The sequence below is a fragment of the Agelaius tricolor genome, unplaced genomic scaffold, assembly GCF_023055355.1.
Source record: "Agelaius tricolor isolate 1412-34295 unplaced genomic scaffold, bAgeTri1.0.p SCAF_2, whole genome shotgun sequence".
Classification (NCBI taxonomy): Eukaryota; Metazoa; Chordata; class Aves; order Passeriformes; family Icteridae; genus Agelaius; species Agelaius tricolor.
In genome coordinates this window covers 94,527,957-94,540,813 of record NW_027269262.1, presented here as the reverse complement: position 1 = coordinate 94,540,813, position 12,857 = coordinate 94,527,957, and the positions used below count along the sequence as shown (strand labels likewise).

Here is a 12,857-nt window from a genome sequence, read left to right as displayed (position 1 = left end):
AGCACAGCAAGGAACTGCTGGTCCCTAAGTCCAGCTTATCCAGTCTCTCTGCCCCACAGACTTTCTCCAGTGGTTTAAATCCAGTTTTTAATCAGCTGCTGCAAACTGGGTTGATTTCAGAGGAACTTTGTCAGACTGGGAATGTAAATTCTAACGTGCTGTAGGAAATACTGGATGGGCCCAATCCTTATCCACAGGGATGATGAATAATGGTTGATTGTACCAGGAGTAAAGAAAATTCATGAAGCCTTAGAATCATGGAATGGTTTGATTTGGAAGTAACCTTCAAGATCATCTTGTGGGAAAGGATAAGTTTTGTCAGACCAAATTGCTCCAAGTCCCATCCAACCTGTCTTGGGACACTTAAGCTTTTTAAAGACCCTGTCCTCAATTTTAGGCCTTTTCATAAGTGTGGAGAGGACAGAAGAATTGGTAAAATTGTTTCAAGAAGCAATTTCCTTGGGCAAAATACACCCAGCCTTGTTTTTCAGATGAATATTGTGCTTTTGTGTCCTGCAGCAGCTCTCAGGATGCTTTAACAGTGCCCAAAATGTAAATTATCCCAGATTTCTGTACCAACAGAGCACAGTTGGTGACAGAGGGTGCAGGGCCGAGCAGAGGGACCTGACCCCGAGTCCTGTTGAGATTTATGATGGGTTTAAAGCAGGAGGGGGAACCAACCTTTCTGCCAAGGCGCAGTCACAGCCCTCAAGAAAACATCCCGTTCTCTTCCTGGTCCTGCCCTGGCCCAGCCCAGGTTCTGATCCGCAGCTGAGTCATTTATCTGCCCCAATTTGCCACCTCCTTGCCCTTCCCAGAAATCAGAGGGTTGTTTTCGAGGCTGCTCTGTCAGTGACCTGGAGGGACAGTGAAATTTGGGGATATTCCAAGTGCTGTGCCAGGTGCCATCAGTTCCACAGGGGGCTCCTGCCCAGCTCTTTCCTGCTTCTGTCCCAGTCTTGGCCTCTCCCAGCTGCACCTTTTCTAAACTTTCTCACCACCAAATCATGGAAAATTCCAGAATATCTTGGGCTGGAACCCCCCCACCATGGGCAGGGACACCTCCCACTATCCCAGGTTGCTCCAAGCCACATCCAACCTGGCCTTGGATGCTTCCAGGGATGGGGCAGCCACAGCTTCTCTGGGAAAACCTCTGCCAGGGCCTCATCACCCTCCCAGGGAAGAATTCCTTCCCAATATCCTGTCTAACTCTGTCCTCTGACAGTAGGAAGCCATTCCCGGTGTCCTGCCCCTCCATCCCTCGCCCAAAGTTCCTCTCCAGCTCTTTTGGAGCCCTTTCAGCCACTGAAACCTCTCCCCAGAGCCTTCCCTTCTTCAGGTTGAGCAACCCCAACTCTCTCTGCCTCTCCTTCTGGGAGAGGTGCTCCATGCCATCCTGCCTGTGCAACTTCCAGATACATCCACAGAGAGGATTTATCTCTAGGTAAATCCAGATGAGAATCACTCAGTGGTCAATCCTGGACTCCTTCAGGGCAGAAACTGAGAGAAGAAATCATCCCTTGAGCCTCAGAGTGTTTAGTTATTGTGTCTCAACCAACAGAGCTTGGGAAAGCCACCTCTTGGCTCTGGGAGGAAACTCCTCAATTACATGCTTGAGGAAGTAGATGGCATTGACATGAGACCAAAATATTAAACTAGAGATGACCAGCCCCCATTTATACTCCCCTGAGGTATAAATATATATTTTGGGGACAAATTCCCAAAATTCCCATCCCTGGAAATGTTCAAGGCCAGGTTGGAAGGGGATCTGAGCAACCTGGGATAGTGGAAGGTGTCTCTGCCCATGTCAGGGCAGTGGAATGAGAAGATTTTCAAAGTCCCTTCCAACCCAAATCATTCCACGATCTTAGGGATGTGTTTGACTGTTCCAGAAGCTGGAAGAGGCTGTTTCACCCACCTTCCCTGAGGACTCCAATGGCTCCGGTGCCACTGTGCCTTGGCCACTTAAATCCCCGATCTCCAAAAAAGACCACTGCAGCCAAACTGCTTGTTGGGAATGGCCTCTGGATGTGGAATTTTCAGAAAGTGGACACAGGGCATTAAGGGTGTCAGAGACATCCTTGTAGCGCAAGGAGAGGATTCCCTGGAATGGAGAGCTCATGGAGTTGGTCACCCATGCAGAAAACAGCCTGACTGGGAGACTTACAGGTGGACGAGCCCCTTCTCAGGGATATGACTCAGGAGGTTTGGTAAAGCCAGAATAAATCACCGCACTTGTCCCAAATTGTCCCTTCACCAATAACCAGATCAGATTCCTATAAACAAGGTGGCTCGTTCTTGATTTCCTCTGGGGAAACCCCTTTCCAGCTTCCTACAATTAGCAGGTTCCTTACAATTAGCCCTGCATCCTGAGGATTTATGAGCTCTTCACAACAGCAGATGGTGTCATTAGCTCCTTTGACTTCATCCCAAATGGGATTTTGACCCTTGTCCCATGGCTATGGATCCTCCAGGTGACTCATCCCCCCCAGGGAAATGATTCCCTGTTATTTCAGCCTGTGGATCTTCACATCCTTGGCAGCTCCAGTAGGTTTTAAGGTAGAAGAGAGGAATTTGGGGCTCTTGGTCAGTCTCTCTCCCCTCTTAATCCTCCAACTACTGATGTCCTGACTTCACAGCTCCTTAAATCCTGTTTTCCCACCCAGGGCTTTCCCAGATTCACTCTCTATGTTTTCCTCCTTGTTTTTTTTTACCAGATCTCTTCATGTTGGTGTAGCTTGGAAAACACCTGAGAGTTTCTCTCAGGCCTCTTTGTACAGAGCTTTTCCTGCTGCCTTTGATCTCCCAATGCCAGGTGGGAGCATCCAAGTTTATGTCCATAAAATAAATCAGCTGGAAAAGGCATGGAATAACTTTGAATTTATAGCCACAGAGAGGGGCTATTACTGTTTATGAGAGATGTAAAAGAGTCTGCCTTGTACTCAGACACCTCATGGGTGCTGTTCAATCTCAAACCACTGGCCTTAGAACACTGATCCAGCCTATCCAGATCCCTCTGCAGAGCCTTCCTGCCCTCCAGCAGATCAAAACCTCACCCCATTTGGTGTCATCCATGAACTTCCAGAGGGTGGTCTTGACCTCCTCATCCAGATCATCAATAAATATATTGGACTGACCCCAGTACTGATCCCAGGGGGACACCACTGGTGACTTGCCACCAGCTGGATGTGGCACCATTCCCCACCACTCTGTGCCTGGAATCCAGCCAGTTTTTATCCCAGCCAAGAGTGCACATTCCTAAACCCTGGGCTGCCAGTTTTTTCCAGGAGAACATCATGGGAAGCAGCATCACAGGCATCCCTGAACTCCAGGGAGATACATCTGCAGCCTTTCCCTCCTCCTCTGGGGAGGTTACCTGGTCATAAAATGGACTTCAGGGACTCACATTGCACAGCAATGACCTGGGCTGGACATTGGCCAGACATAAAACACCCACCTGCAGCTCTGCTGTGGGCAGAAATAGATGACTGAGTGATAGACACAGTGGGTGGAGAAATAACTTTATTTTGGGTGTTTTGCAGATAACACGAACACACGTTTCCTTATCTGGTAGCACTGGAGCTTTGCAATGAGATTAAAGCAGAAGCCATCATACGGCAAGGAGTTGCCATCAGCTCCTAGGGTGCTGGGTGCCCAACACACCCCACTGTGCCTGGTTAGGATTCCTGTTATTAGAGGGGTGCTCTGAGACTTTCTGTGGTCATGGGAGGCATCTTTGCTCCTCAGAATTTGTTGTTGAGGATGGTCCAGAGCACTCCGGCCGCTATCCCTCCGGCCAGCCCGTAGCTGGACCTCACACTGCCCGCAGTGTTGGCATTGCAGAAGTCGCTGCTGCAGCAGGAGATGTTCCTGTGGCCCACGTTGAAGTCCTGGTAGGATGGCTCACACGAGGTGTCACATCCCTTGCTGATGATGCTGACGAGCCCCACAACCCCTGGGAGGAAAGCAGGACCATTAGGGTTAGCCTAAGATTCAGCCTTCCACAAGCCAAACCTTGTGGAACTGAATAACGGGATGCTCGTTCTGCGGGACAAAAATCGGAATCACAGAATGGTTTGGCCTGGAAGGGACATTCAAGATCCTCTCATGCTCAGGGACACCGTCTACTAGGCCACTACCCCTGGGAGGAAAGCAGGAGCATTATTACAAGGATTCAGTACAAGCCAAGCCTTGTGGAACTGAATAGCGGGATGCTCGTTCTGTGGGACAAAACTCGGAATCACAGAATGGTTTGGCTTGGAAGGGACATTCAGGATCACCTTGTGCTCAGGGACACCTTCCACTAGGCCATCACCCCTGGGAGGAAAGCAGGACCATTATTACAAGGATTCAGTACAAGCCAAGCCTTGTGGAACTGAATAATGGGATACTCGTTCTGCGGGACGGAAAGCAGAATCACAGAACGGTTTGGGTTGGAAGGGACATTCAAGATCCTCTCATGCTCACTGATACCGTCTACTAGGCCACTACCCCTGGGAGGAAAGCAGGAACATTATTACAAGGATTCAGTACAAGCCAAGCCAAGCCTAGCCTCAGTGGAACTGAATAATGGGATGCTCGTTCTGTGGGACAAAAATCGGAATCGCAGAATGGTTTGGCTTGGAAGGGACATTCAAGATCATCTCATGGGCAGGGACACCTTCCACTGCCCCAAGCCCTGTCCAACCTCTCCTTGGACAATTCCAGGGATGGGGCAGTCACAGTTTCTTTGGGCCTCACCACCCTCAAAGCAAGGAATTTCTTCTTAATATCCCATCCAACCCTGCCCTCTCTCATGTGAAGCCCAATCCCAAACATCTTTGTTGCACGGAGCCTTTCAACACCTGGGAAATTATGGAAACATGGCTATTCCCATTTCAGATGGCAAAGTTATTGTTTGATTTGCTTCTGAGAGGCACAGACCATCTTTTTAGCCATTTTTGGCAACTGCTGGTTACCAGCAGATTTTGACCTCCAAGTGATTTCACCCATTCTCCTCCAGAAGATCTAAAATCCATTCTGGGCACCGAATCTTTGCCACGTGCAAGAAATAACAAAGAGTCCTATGACATCTTGGCTCTCCTGCATGTGAATGTCATGGATTTGCACATTTCCAACTGGGATAATTCCTACTGGAGGCATCCCATCTACTGCCTGACAGAGAGGAGCTTAAATGTGGCACTGATAGGTTTTGTGCCCCAGGTCCAAGAGCAGCTCAGCTGTTGGCACAGATCTGGACAGGGCAAACCAGATTTAGAACAGGAGGATAAAATCCTAGTTTTTCAAGTTTTCCCACAGACACAGAGATGAAATTTTGTCACTTTCATTGATTTCACCTCAAATCAGCACCTCCTAACTTCACAACCAGGATAGACCAGGCTCAGCCCCTCCCATTCTAATTCATGTTTGCAAATATTGCAAAAAAAAAATTAACCATTGCCCTCGTAAGCAAATGATTTTTGGTGCTGTGAAAGAGAAATAAACCAAATTTTGCACAGGTGAAAGACCCTTACACACTGAGGTTTGCTGGCCCAAACCACCTGGTGCATCCAGACTGGGTGAGCCTGGATGGGACACCTGAGGCTGGGAAGAGGTTTGGCTCCAGCATCCCAACTAAGACATTTTCCACCCCTGCTTTTCCTTACGGATCACGTCCGTCTTGCACATGTTGTTCTCTCCACACATCTTCACCGTCTGGCACTTGGAGTTGCTGAGCTGGGAGGTGCAGCTGTAGCACTGCAAAGACGAACCTGCAGGAGACCAAGAGGGGTTAGGAGAGAAATCAGGGAATAAAGGAACGGTTTGGGTTGGAAGGGACTTTAAAATCATCGAGTTCCACCCCTCTGCCATGGGAAGGGACAACTTCCAGCTTTGGATTTGGATACTTCCAGGGATGGGGCAGCCGCAGCTTCCCTGGGCAGCCTGATCTATTTTTTTTACCACTCTGATTATAAAAGATGTCTTAATTATACTTAACCTGAATCTACCCACTTTTAGTTTTAAAAAATTACCCTTTATCCTATCTCAACAGGACCTCTTAAAAAATTATCCCCAACTCTCCTGGAGCCTCTTTAGGCACTGAAAAGGGCTGTAAGGTCTTGTGAGCGTTTTCTCTTCACCAGGGTGGACACCCCCAGCTCTCCCAGCTCCAGAGGAAAGAGGCTCCAGCCCTCAGAGCATGGAGGCCCCCATGGAGGCCTCCATGGTCTCCTCTGGACTTGCTCCAGCAGCTCCACGTCCTTCTGGTGCTGGACCCCAGAACTGGACCCAGCCCTGCAGGTGGGGAACAATTCTCCACCTCTCATGCATCTTCAGTCTATCTAAAGCTTTCCAGAGAATTCAACCACAGGGAAACAGAACAGGACCAATCCTGGGGATCTTCAAAGGAAGATATCTTCTCTGCTTTGGGAAAACTTTTTTTTTAAATTTTTTAAATTTTTTTTTTTTTTTTTTGTGGATAATAATTTACCTGCTTGAGGTGGGAGCCAGGTTTGACAGGTGCTGGAGATATTTTGGATGTAGTCAGTGCAGTGAGGGGGCAAAAAGAGAGCAGAGGGACAGCAGGGCTTGAAGAGGATCATAGAATGGTTTTGATTGGGAGGATCATTTCATCAGGGACACATCCCTCCAGACCAGGTTTCTGCAAGCCCCATCTGACCTGGACTTGAGTGAGGGATGAAGAAGGAATTTGCAAAGTCTCCTCCATCGCTTTGTCTCAGTTCTTTACTTTTGACTCGCCCATTCCATCATGCCCTGCTAGAAATCAAAGTGCAGACGGCTTTCACCCCTCTCTGACCACCCCTGGTGGAAATGCCACTCCAGAGGGGATGGAAATCAGTGCTGGCCACACCTGCTGGGCTGCTCTGTGCATCCAGCAAAGGCAGGAAAAGCCTGGCACCTCCCAAGCATCCAGCCCTGGTGAAAAACTGTCCCCAGAGGAGTGAGATCATGGTGTAATTACCTGCTCCTGTCACCTGCTTGTGCCCCAGGGTGTCACTGGAGCCTTGCAAGTGTCTGTTAATAAATACTTTTATATATATATATATATATATATATATTTCCTTGAGCCCCATGACCACCAAACTTGCATCACAAATCCCCCAACTCAATGCCCTATTGCCTGAAATACTCTTTTAGGTCACTGAAAAGCCCTGTTTGGAAATTAGTGATTGAAGGAATTAATTTGAGGCACTCTGTCCAAGCCTCTCTGGTGCAAATGACTGATGCAGTCACAGAGGTGAGGAGCCAACCCTCAATTTGTCTGAGTGCTGCACTGTTCTCGCACTGATCTGACTTTTAAAGCAATAAAAGTCAAATTTTGAGTGTTCTGATTGAAGCTGGCAGAGAGAAAGGTCTGAGGGCTGTGCAAGACCCTTCACAGCTTATTCCTTAAGCATCCTCTGCTGATTGAGAAACTGCCCAAATTTGATTCTTCTCTTCTCTGGTAATAGGGAAAAGCTGCTTCAAAGCAATTTTTTTTTTTCTTCTCAGTGAGGCAAAAGTTGGTAGAAAATGTTGCGTGAACGTTGCAATTTTGATAGCTTGGGAAGAAGGAAAATAATCCTCCCACCCCACTTAGCCCCTCCCCTTCCCCCTTAACTGTATGGTCTGTCTGAAAAAAAAAAAAAAGAATTTTGATTAATTCGGAATTCAGGATTTAATCTTTCCTGGAAGCTTCTCTCCCCATCACTCGGGTCCCACCATCCCCATGCAGGATGTGCATTTTTCCCACTCAACACCCATCCAAAGATAAATACCTTGGTACGACAACGTGCCAACTGTCCCTTCCCTCACCGCCAAAACCCCACCACAAATCCTCCTTCCAGACTGAAATCCTGCAGGGGAGGGATGGGGGGCAGATCCTTTGTGGGGTCTTACCTGAGTTCACGCACAGGAGCGCTCCCAGCAGGAGCACAAGGAGAGCCTTCATCTTGGAATAACCTCTCTTGGGGCTGCCTCTCTGAGTTGCTTGCTCCTGGGGCAGGTTATATATCCTGGGAGGCCGGGCGTGCCCACAAGGTCATCCCTGAGAAGGCACCTGAGGGAGCTGCTGGCAGCACCAAGGGAGGGGTTGCTTTGCGCTGTTGGGATGTTTGTGTTTGGTGCCTCTCCTCTTTCCCCTGCCACTCTCTGGGCTCCCCTCCACCCCTGCCTCCCCTCCTACCCTTGGGCAGAGTGCTCACAGGAGTGGAAAAAGCCCCAGATTCTTCCCTCCTACCCTTGGGCAAAGTGCTCACAGGAGTGGAAAAAGTCCCAAATTCTTCTGAACAAGGCTGGCCTTATGCATTTCTTCAGAGCCACTGAGGCTGTGGTGGCACCCTGTGAACGAGGCCCTCCACCCCCAGTGCCACCCTGAGTGGAGCCATTGTGTTTAAATTGAGGACAAAATGTTCTTTGAATCAACAGCTCCGGGTATTTATCTGCCTGTGTGAGTGATACTCGTGATAACAAGGTATGCGGTAGGGAGGTATGTGGGCAAATTAAAAGTGCATTGGCATTTCCAGGTATTGAGGGGTTCATTTGCCCTCATTTGCATTTGTTTTCTCTTACAAAGCAATGGCCAACCCTTATTTTTGATGTTTGAAACCCATGGTGACTTTGTGCTGGGTTTGTTTGGTGTTTTGAGACGTTTCATCTGTGGCTTGGTTCTCTTTGTGTGCTCTTGTCTGGCACAGGCTGGGTACAAGTTTGGACACTTGGCTTGGAGCAGATGCTATGTCAACAGCCCAGGCTTGTCCATAAAATGCCACTTCCCCATCACAGACAGGGTGAGTTCAGCCACATTCCAGCCTCGAGTGCGAATGTTTGCTCTCGTGGGTTGAGCAGAGTCCTCTCCCATTCCTCACACCCTGTGACCACTTCTCAGGAAGTGCCAGGGCAAAAGAAAACAGGCCTTTATTCACTAAATTCAAATTTTATTATTTTATTTTATTTTATTTTATTTTATTTTATTTTATTTTATTTATTTTTTATTTTATATTTTATTTTATATTTTATTTTATTTTATTTTATTTTATTTATTTTTTATTTTATTTTATATTTTATTTTTTTATTTTATTTTATTTTTTATTTTATTTTTATTTTATTTTATTTTATTTTATTTTTTATTTTATTTTATTTTATTCCCCTAGTATCTTGGGATCAGTGGTGTGCATTTCTCTCCTTCAGGGATTTATTCCCATGCAGTTCAGCTCTCAGGAGCTTTTCCAAAAGGTGTGCAAGTGGATCATTTATCAGTGGCTGTGGGATGAAGGATACAGACTAAAATTCCTGCCCTTTGTTGCAGGGGATGATTTGACAAATCCTGATTCCTCCGTGGGGATCTTAACCACTTCCACTTGCACTTTTCTGTGTAAAAAATACCTAAAAAACCACTTTTTTCTGTGTCTGTTGTCTTCTTCCTCATCAATTTTTTACAGACCATTTCATTTATAGCCAAGTTTTATAGATTATAAAACCCAATATTTTTTTTTCAGGCTCTGGACTTCCTCATTCAGAGATATTGAAGTTTATTTTTATTTTTTAATCCCTCAGGACTGTCCCTGTAGGGTTTGGCTTTTTGTGGTAAGGAAGAACAGGGCCAAGGGGGAAAAAAACCACTCCCTATCAAATCCACCAAGGCCTAGAATTAAATATTTATTTTAAAAAGCATCGATAAGGGAGAAAAACTCTTTCTGTCTTTCCCAGTGCCATTGTTTTCATTCTTTTTCTAACATCAGCCCGAAAAACTCAAAACTTGTGGTGCTGTGAGAGAATTGACAGCTGAGAGCTCCTCCATCCCCCAGTCCTGCTTGCCTGAGGCTGTGTGAGATCCCAGGAATTCCTGTATTCTTACATAAATTGTTGATTCTCGCTGTGTTTTGGGAAACTGGAGTGCAATTCCTGCCTGACTCCTGAAGATGGCAAACGTACCCCATTGTAATTCCACGGGCATGAACATGCAGTTATCCACAGGACTGGGTGTATGAGGTGCTGTTTTCTTTTCCCGAGGTTATAAAATTCCCAATCCATCTGCCTTCATGGAAAAGACCATCAATTCCCTCTGGAAATCTCACAATGCCTGCAAATCTCTTGGAATTCAGGTTTTTTAAAAATATTTTTTTGCTGTCACTGCAGATTCCTGATAGAGACAGGTTCTGGAGCTCTCTGGGAATGGGGAAACAGGAGTTGATTATTTGCTCTGTCCTGGTTGTGGATTATTTGCTCCTGCCTGGTGTCAGGCTGGGAAGATGGTGATGGATCATGGTACAGACCATGGATCACATCAAGGAGCAGCCATGAGCTGGAAATTTGAGGAAAAAAAGGTGAGAGGGTTCCTGGAAAATCTGGACAGAGAGACATCAAAAGGAAGTTTCTCCAATTTCCTGGACATCTGTAGGGGAGCCTGTAGGATGGCTTGGAAAGATCTTAAAATCACAGGATCGTGGAATTATTTGGGTTGGAAGGGTCTTCAAGATGATCTCATTCTACACCCCTGCCATGGTCTAAGCCAGGTCTAAGCCTGGTCCAGCCTGGCCTTGGACACTTCCAGGGATGGGGCAGCTCAGCTGAGCTGAGCTCTGAGTTGTTTTCTCAGCATGGTCGTGCCTCTAACTCCTTTCCAGGGTGTTCTTAAGTCCCTGTGTGTGGTTAAAATGGGAATTTTATTGCCTTTTCCACTCCTAGGTGGTGTTAACAGGGAGCTGATGCTGCCTGAAGTGCTGTCTGCAAATCTACCCAGGCTGTGAGTCTGTGGGATGTTAGAGAAGGGGTTTTAGTGACCAATTTTAGGCATCCAAGTGGGAATTTCTGATGGCTGTCGCTGGGAACACAGCCTCAGGAATGTTCAGCTGTCCCAAATCAGAATGGATGGGGAATAAATGAGATTAAGTCACCAGCTGGGAGTGGGGCAAATCCCATTATAGACTTTTCTGTGAGGTGGGAAGAGTGGATCCCAAATGAGGCATGGAATTGCATAGGCAGGATAACAGATGGATTGATAAGGGGAGAAAAAGATTTCAAAAGGAGGAGATGTAGAGATGTTCCCAGAGATGGATGGGTGGGTGGATGGATGGATGGATGGATGGATGGATGGATGGATGGATGGATGGATGGATGGATGAGAGAGTAGGTTTAGATTGGATGTTGGGAAGTAATTCTTCCTTTGAGGGTGGTGAGGCCCTGGCACAGGTTGCCCAGAGAAGCTGTGGTTCCATCTCTGGAACTGTCCAAGGCCACAGTAGGACAACAGAACCAACCTGGCCTAGTGGAAGGGGCCCCTGTCTGTGGCAGGGGGTTGGACAAGATGACCTTGAAGGCCTTTTCCCACCCAAACCATTCCATGATTCTATGGAAAACACACAGGATGTCCCCTGTCTCAGCCTTCCCCAGCTCCTGGCTGTTCTCCACTTTGCTCTGTCCTGGGATGGTCATGAATGATGCTGATTCCAGCTGCTCCAGAGGTGCCCTTGGCTGCCAGCACAGAGTGGCTCCAGCTCCCACATTTGCAGGTATTAAACACCGTTCCATGTCATGGTCCCCCTCCCTCCCCAAGGATTTATATCCAGGTTTGCTGTTCAAATGAGCTTCAGAGCAGGTGGATGAATTCCTGCTGGAATTCCAGAGCCCAGAAATGGAGACTGGAGCTGCCATTAAGGGCAGGACATTGGGAGGATGCAGGAAGGTGTTTGGGTTTCTGTCACTGAGCTTCTCAGGGACCTTTGGCTCGAGCCTTGCTTTCTTTGTGCCTCTTTTTCCTCCAGCACCATACAGGGCTTGGAATTCCTGCATCCCAAGTGAAGTTTTTGGGATCTGTGGGTGCACACAGGTACAACCAGGCTGCGATACAAAAGTTTAATGAGCAAGGAGTCTGTTTGACCTTGAGTATTTCTCCAAGGGTCTGGGCACAAGAGTGAAACATCCAGCAATTCCAGTTTGGGATTTCTGGAGCCAGGCTGGCCAGTCCTGGAGGAAAAGTTCACCTTCACATCCCACACATTCCTGCTGACAACCATGAAATCAATACAGGGATGAAAATAAATCCCACCACGGTGCTGATCTTGTCTGCAGAGCAAGGAGTCGATGGAGAAAATTCCAAGGGCTGCAGGGAATGGAGATTCCCATACGATGGTGCTGTTGCCACATGGCTGGAGCCCAAACCTCTCCCAGGGTGTGGGAGCAGCCCCAGATTGTTTGTTTAAAAATCTCAGCAACTTCAGAGCATCAAAAATGTATTTGAGTCTCTCTCTTTTTTCTTTTCTTTTTTTTTTCTTTTTTGTTATTTTGCTAATTGCTGAGCTCTTCTGCTCGCAAAAGACTTGGAGTGTGGGATTCCTGCCAGCTCCTGCCAGCAATGCCTGGTGCATCCCAGAGTTGTTTGCAGGGAGAAAGGAGAGCATTTTCCTGCACGCACACTTTGGAGTTGGGGTGAAGGGTGGTAGAGCAGCCTGGGCTGGGACCACAAAGAGGTTCTGTGCTTGTTCTGCCCTCACAAAAATCTTTCTGACTTTTCCCTTACCAGGTGTTGCATCTTCCTGTGTACAGATGTGGCAAAATATTGGAAATGCCGGCAGGAAATGTGAATTTCCTGGGATCACACAACCGATCTCAAACCAGGACTCTCAACCACCCTTGCTGCTTCCCAGTCTATGAACTTTTCCTTCTATTGGGAAAATTAATTTTCCTGGCCCCACAAGAAGCCACAGAATATGGATGGGGAAGAACCTGAGATTTGCAGTGCAGCTGCTGCAGGAGGAAACACAGAATCACAGAAAAATTTTAGGTGGAAGGGACCTTCAAGATCATCCATTTCCAATGCCTGCCATGGGCTGGGACATCTTCTACCAGACCAGGGTGCTCCAAGTCCTGTCCAACCCTGA

General features: G+C 47.4%; 1 protein-coding gene across 1 annotated transcript; it reads right to left on the bottom strand.

Moving 5' to 3' along the window:
- Positions 1 to 3,507: 3,507 nt before the first annotated feature.
- Positions 3,508 to 8,210, bottom strand: LOC139600991 (prostate stem cell antigen-like). Its single transcript, XM_071449643.1, has 3 exons — positions 7,879 to 8,210; positions 5,646 to 5,750; positions 3,508 to 3,955 (listed from the first exon to the last, which is right to left on the bottom strand). The coding sequence occupies exons 1-3, from the start codon at positions 7,928 to 7,930 to the stop codon at positions 3,744 to 3,746; spliced, it is 369 nt and encodes a 122-aa protein (XP_071305744.1). The 5' UTR covers positions 7,931 to 8,210; the 3' UTR covers positions 3,508 to 3,743.
- Positions 8,211 to 12,857: the final 4,647 nt, after the last annotated feature.

Excerpts from the sequence above, each read along its gene's own strand:
- LOC139600991 (XM_071449643.1), bottom strand. The coding sequence starts at position 7,930 with ATGAAGGCTCTCCTTGTGCTCCTGCTGGGAGCGCTCCTGTGCGTGAAC. Across the intron at positions 5,751-7,878 it reads GCTCCTGTGCGTGAACTCAG|GTTCGTCTTTGCAGTGCTAC; the intron begins GTAAGACCCCAC and ends GGTCTCCTGCAG. Across the intron at positions 3,956-5,645 it reads GTGCAAGACGGACGTGATCC|GGGTTGTGGGGCTCGTCAGC; the intron begins GTAAGGAAAAGC and ends CTTTCCTCCCAG.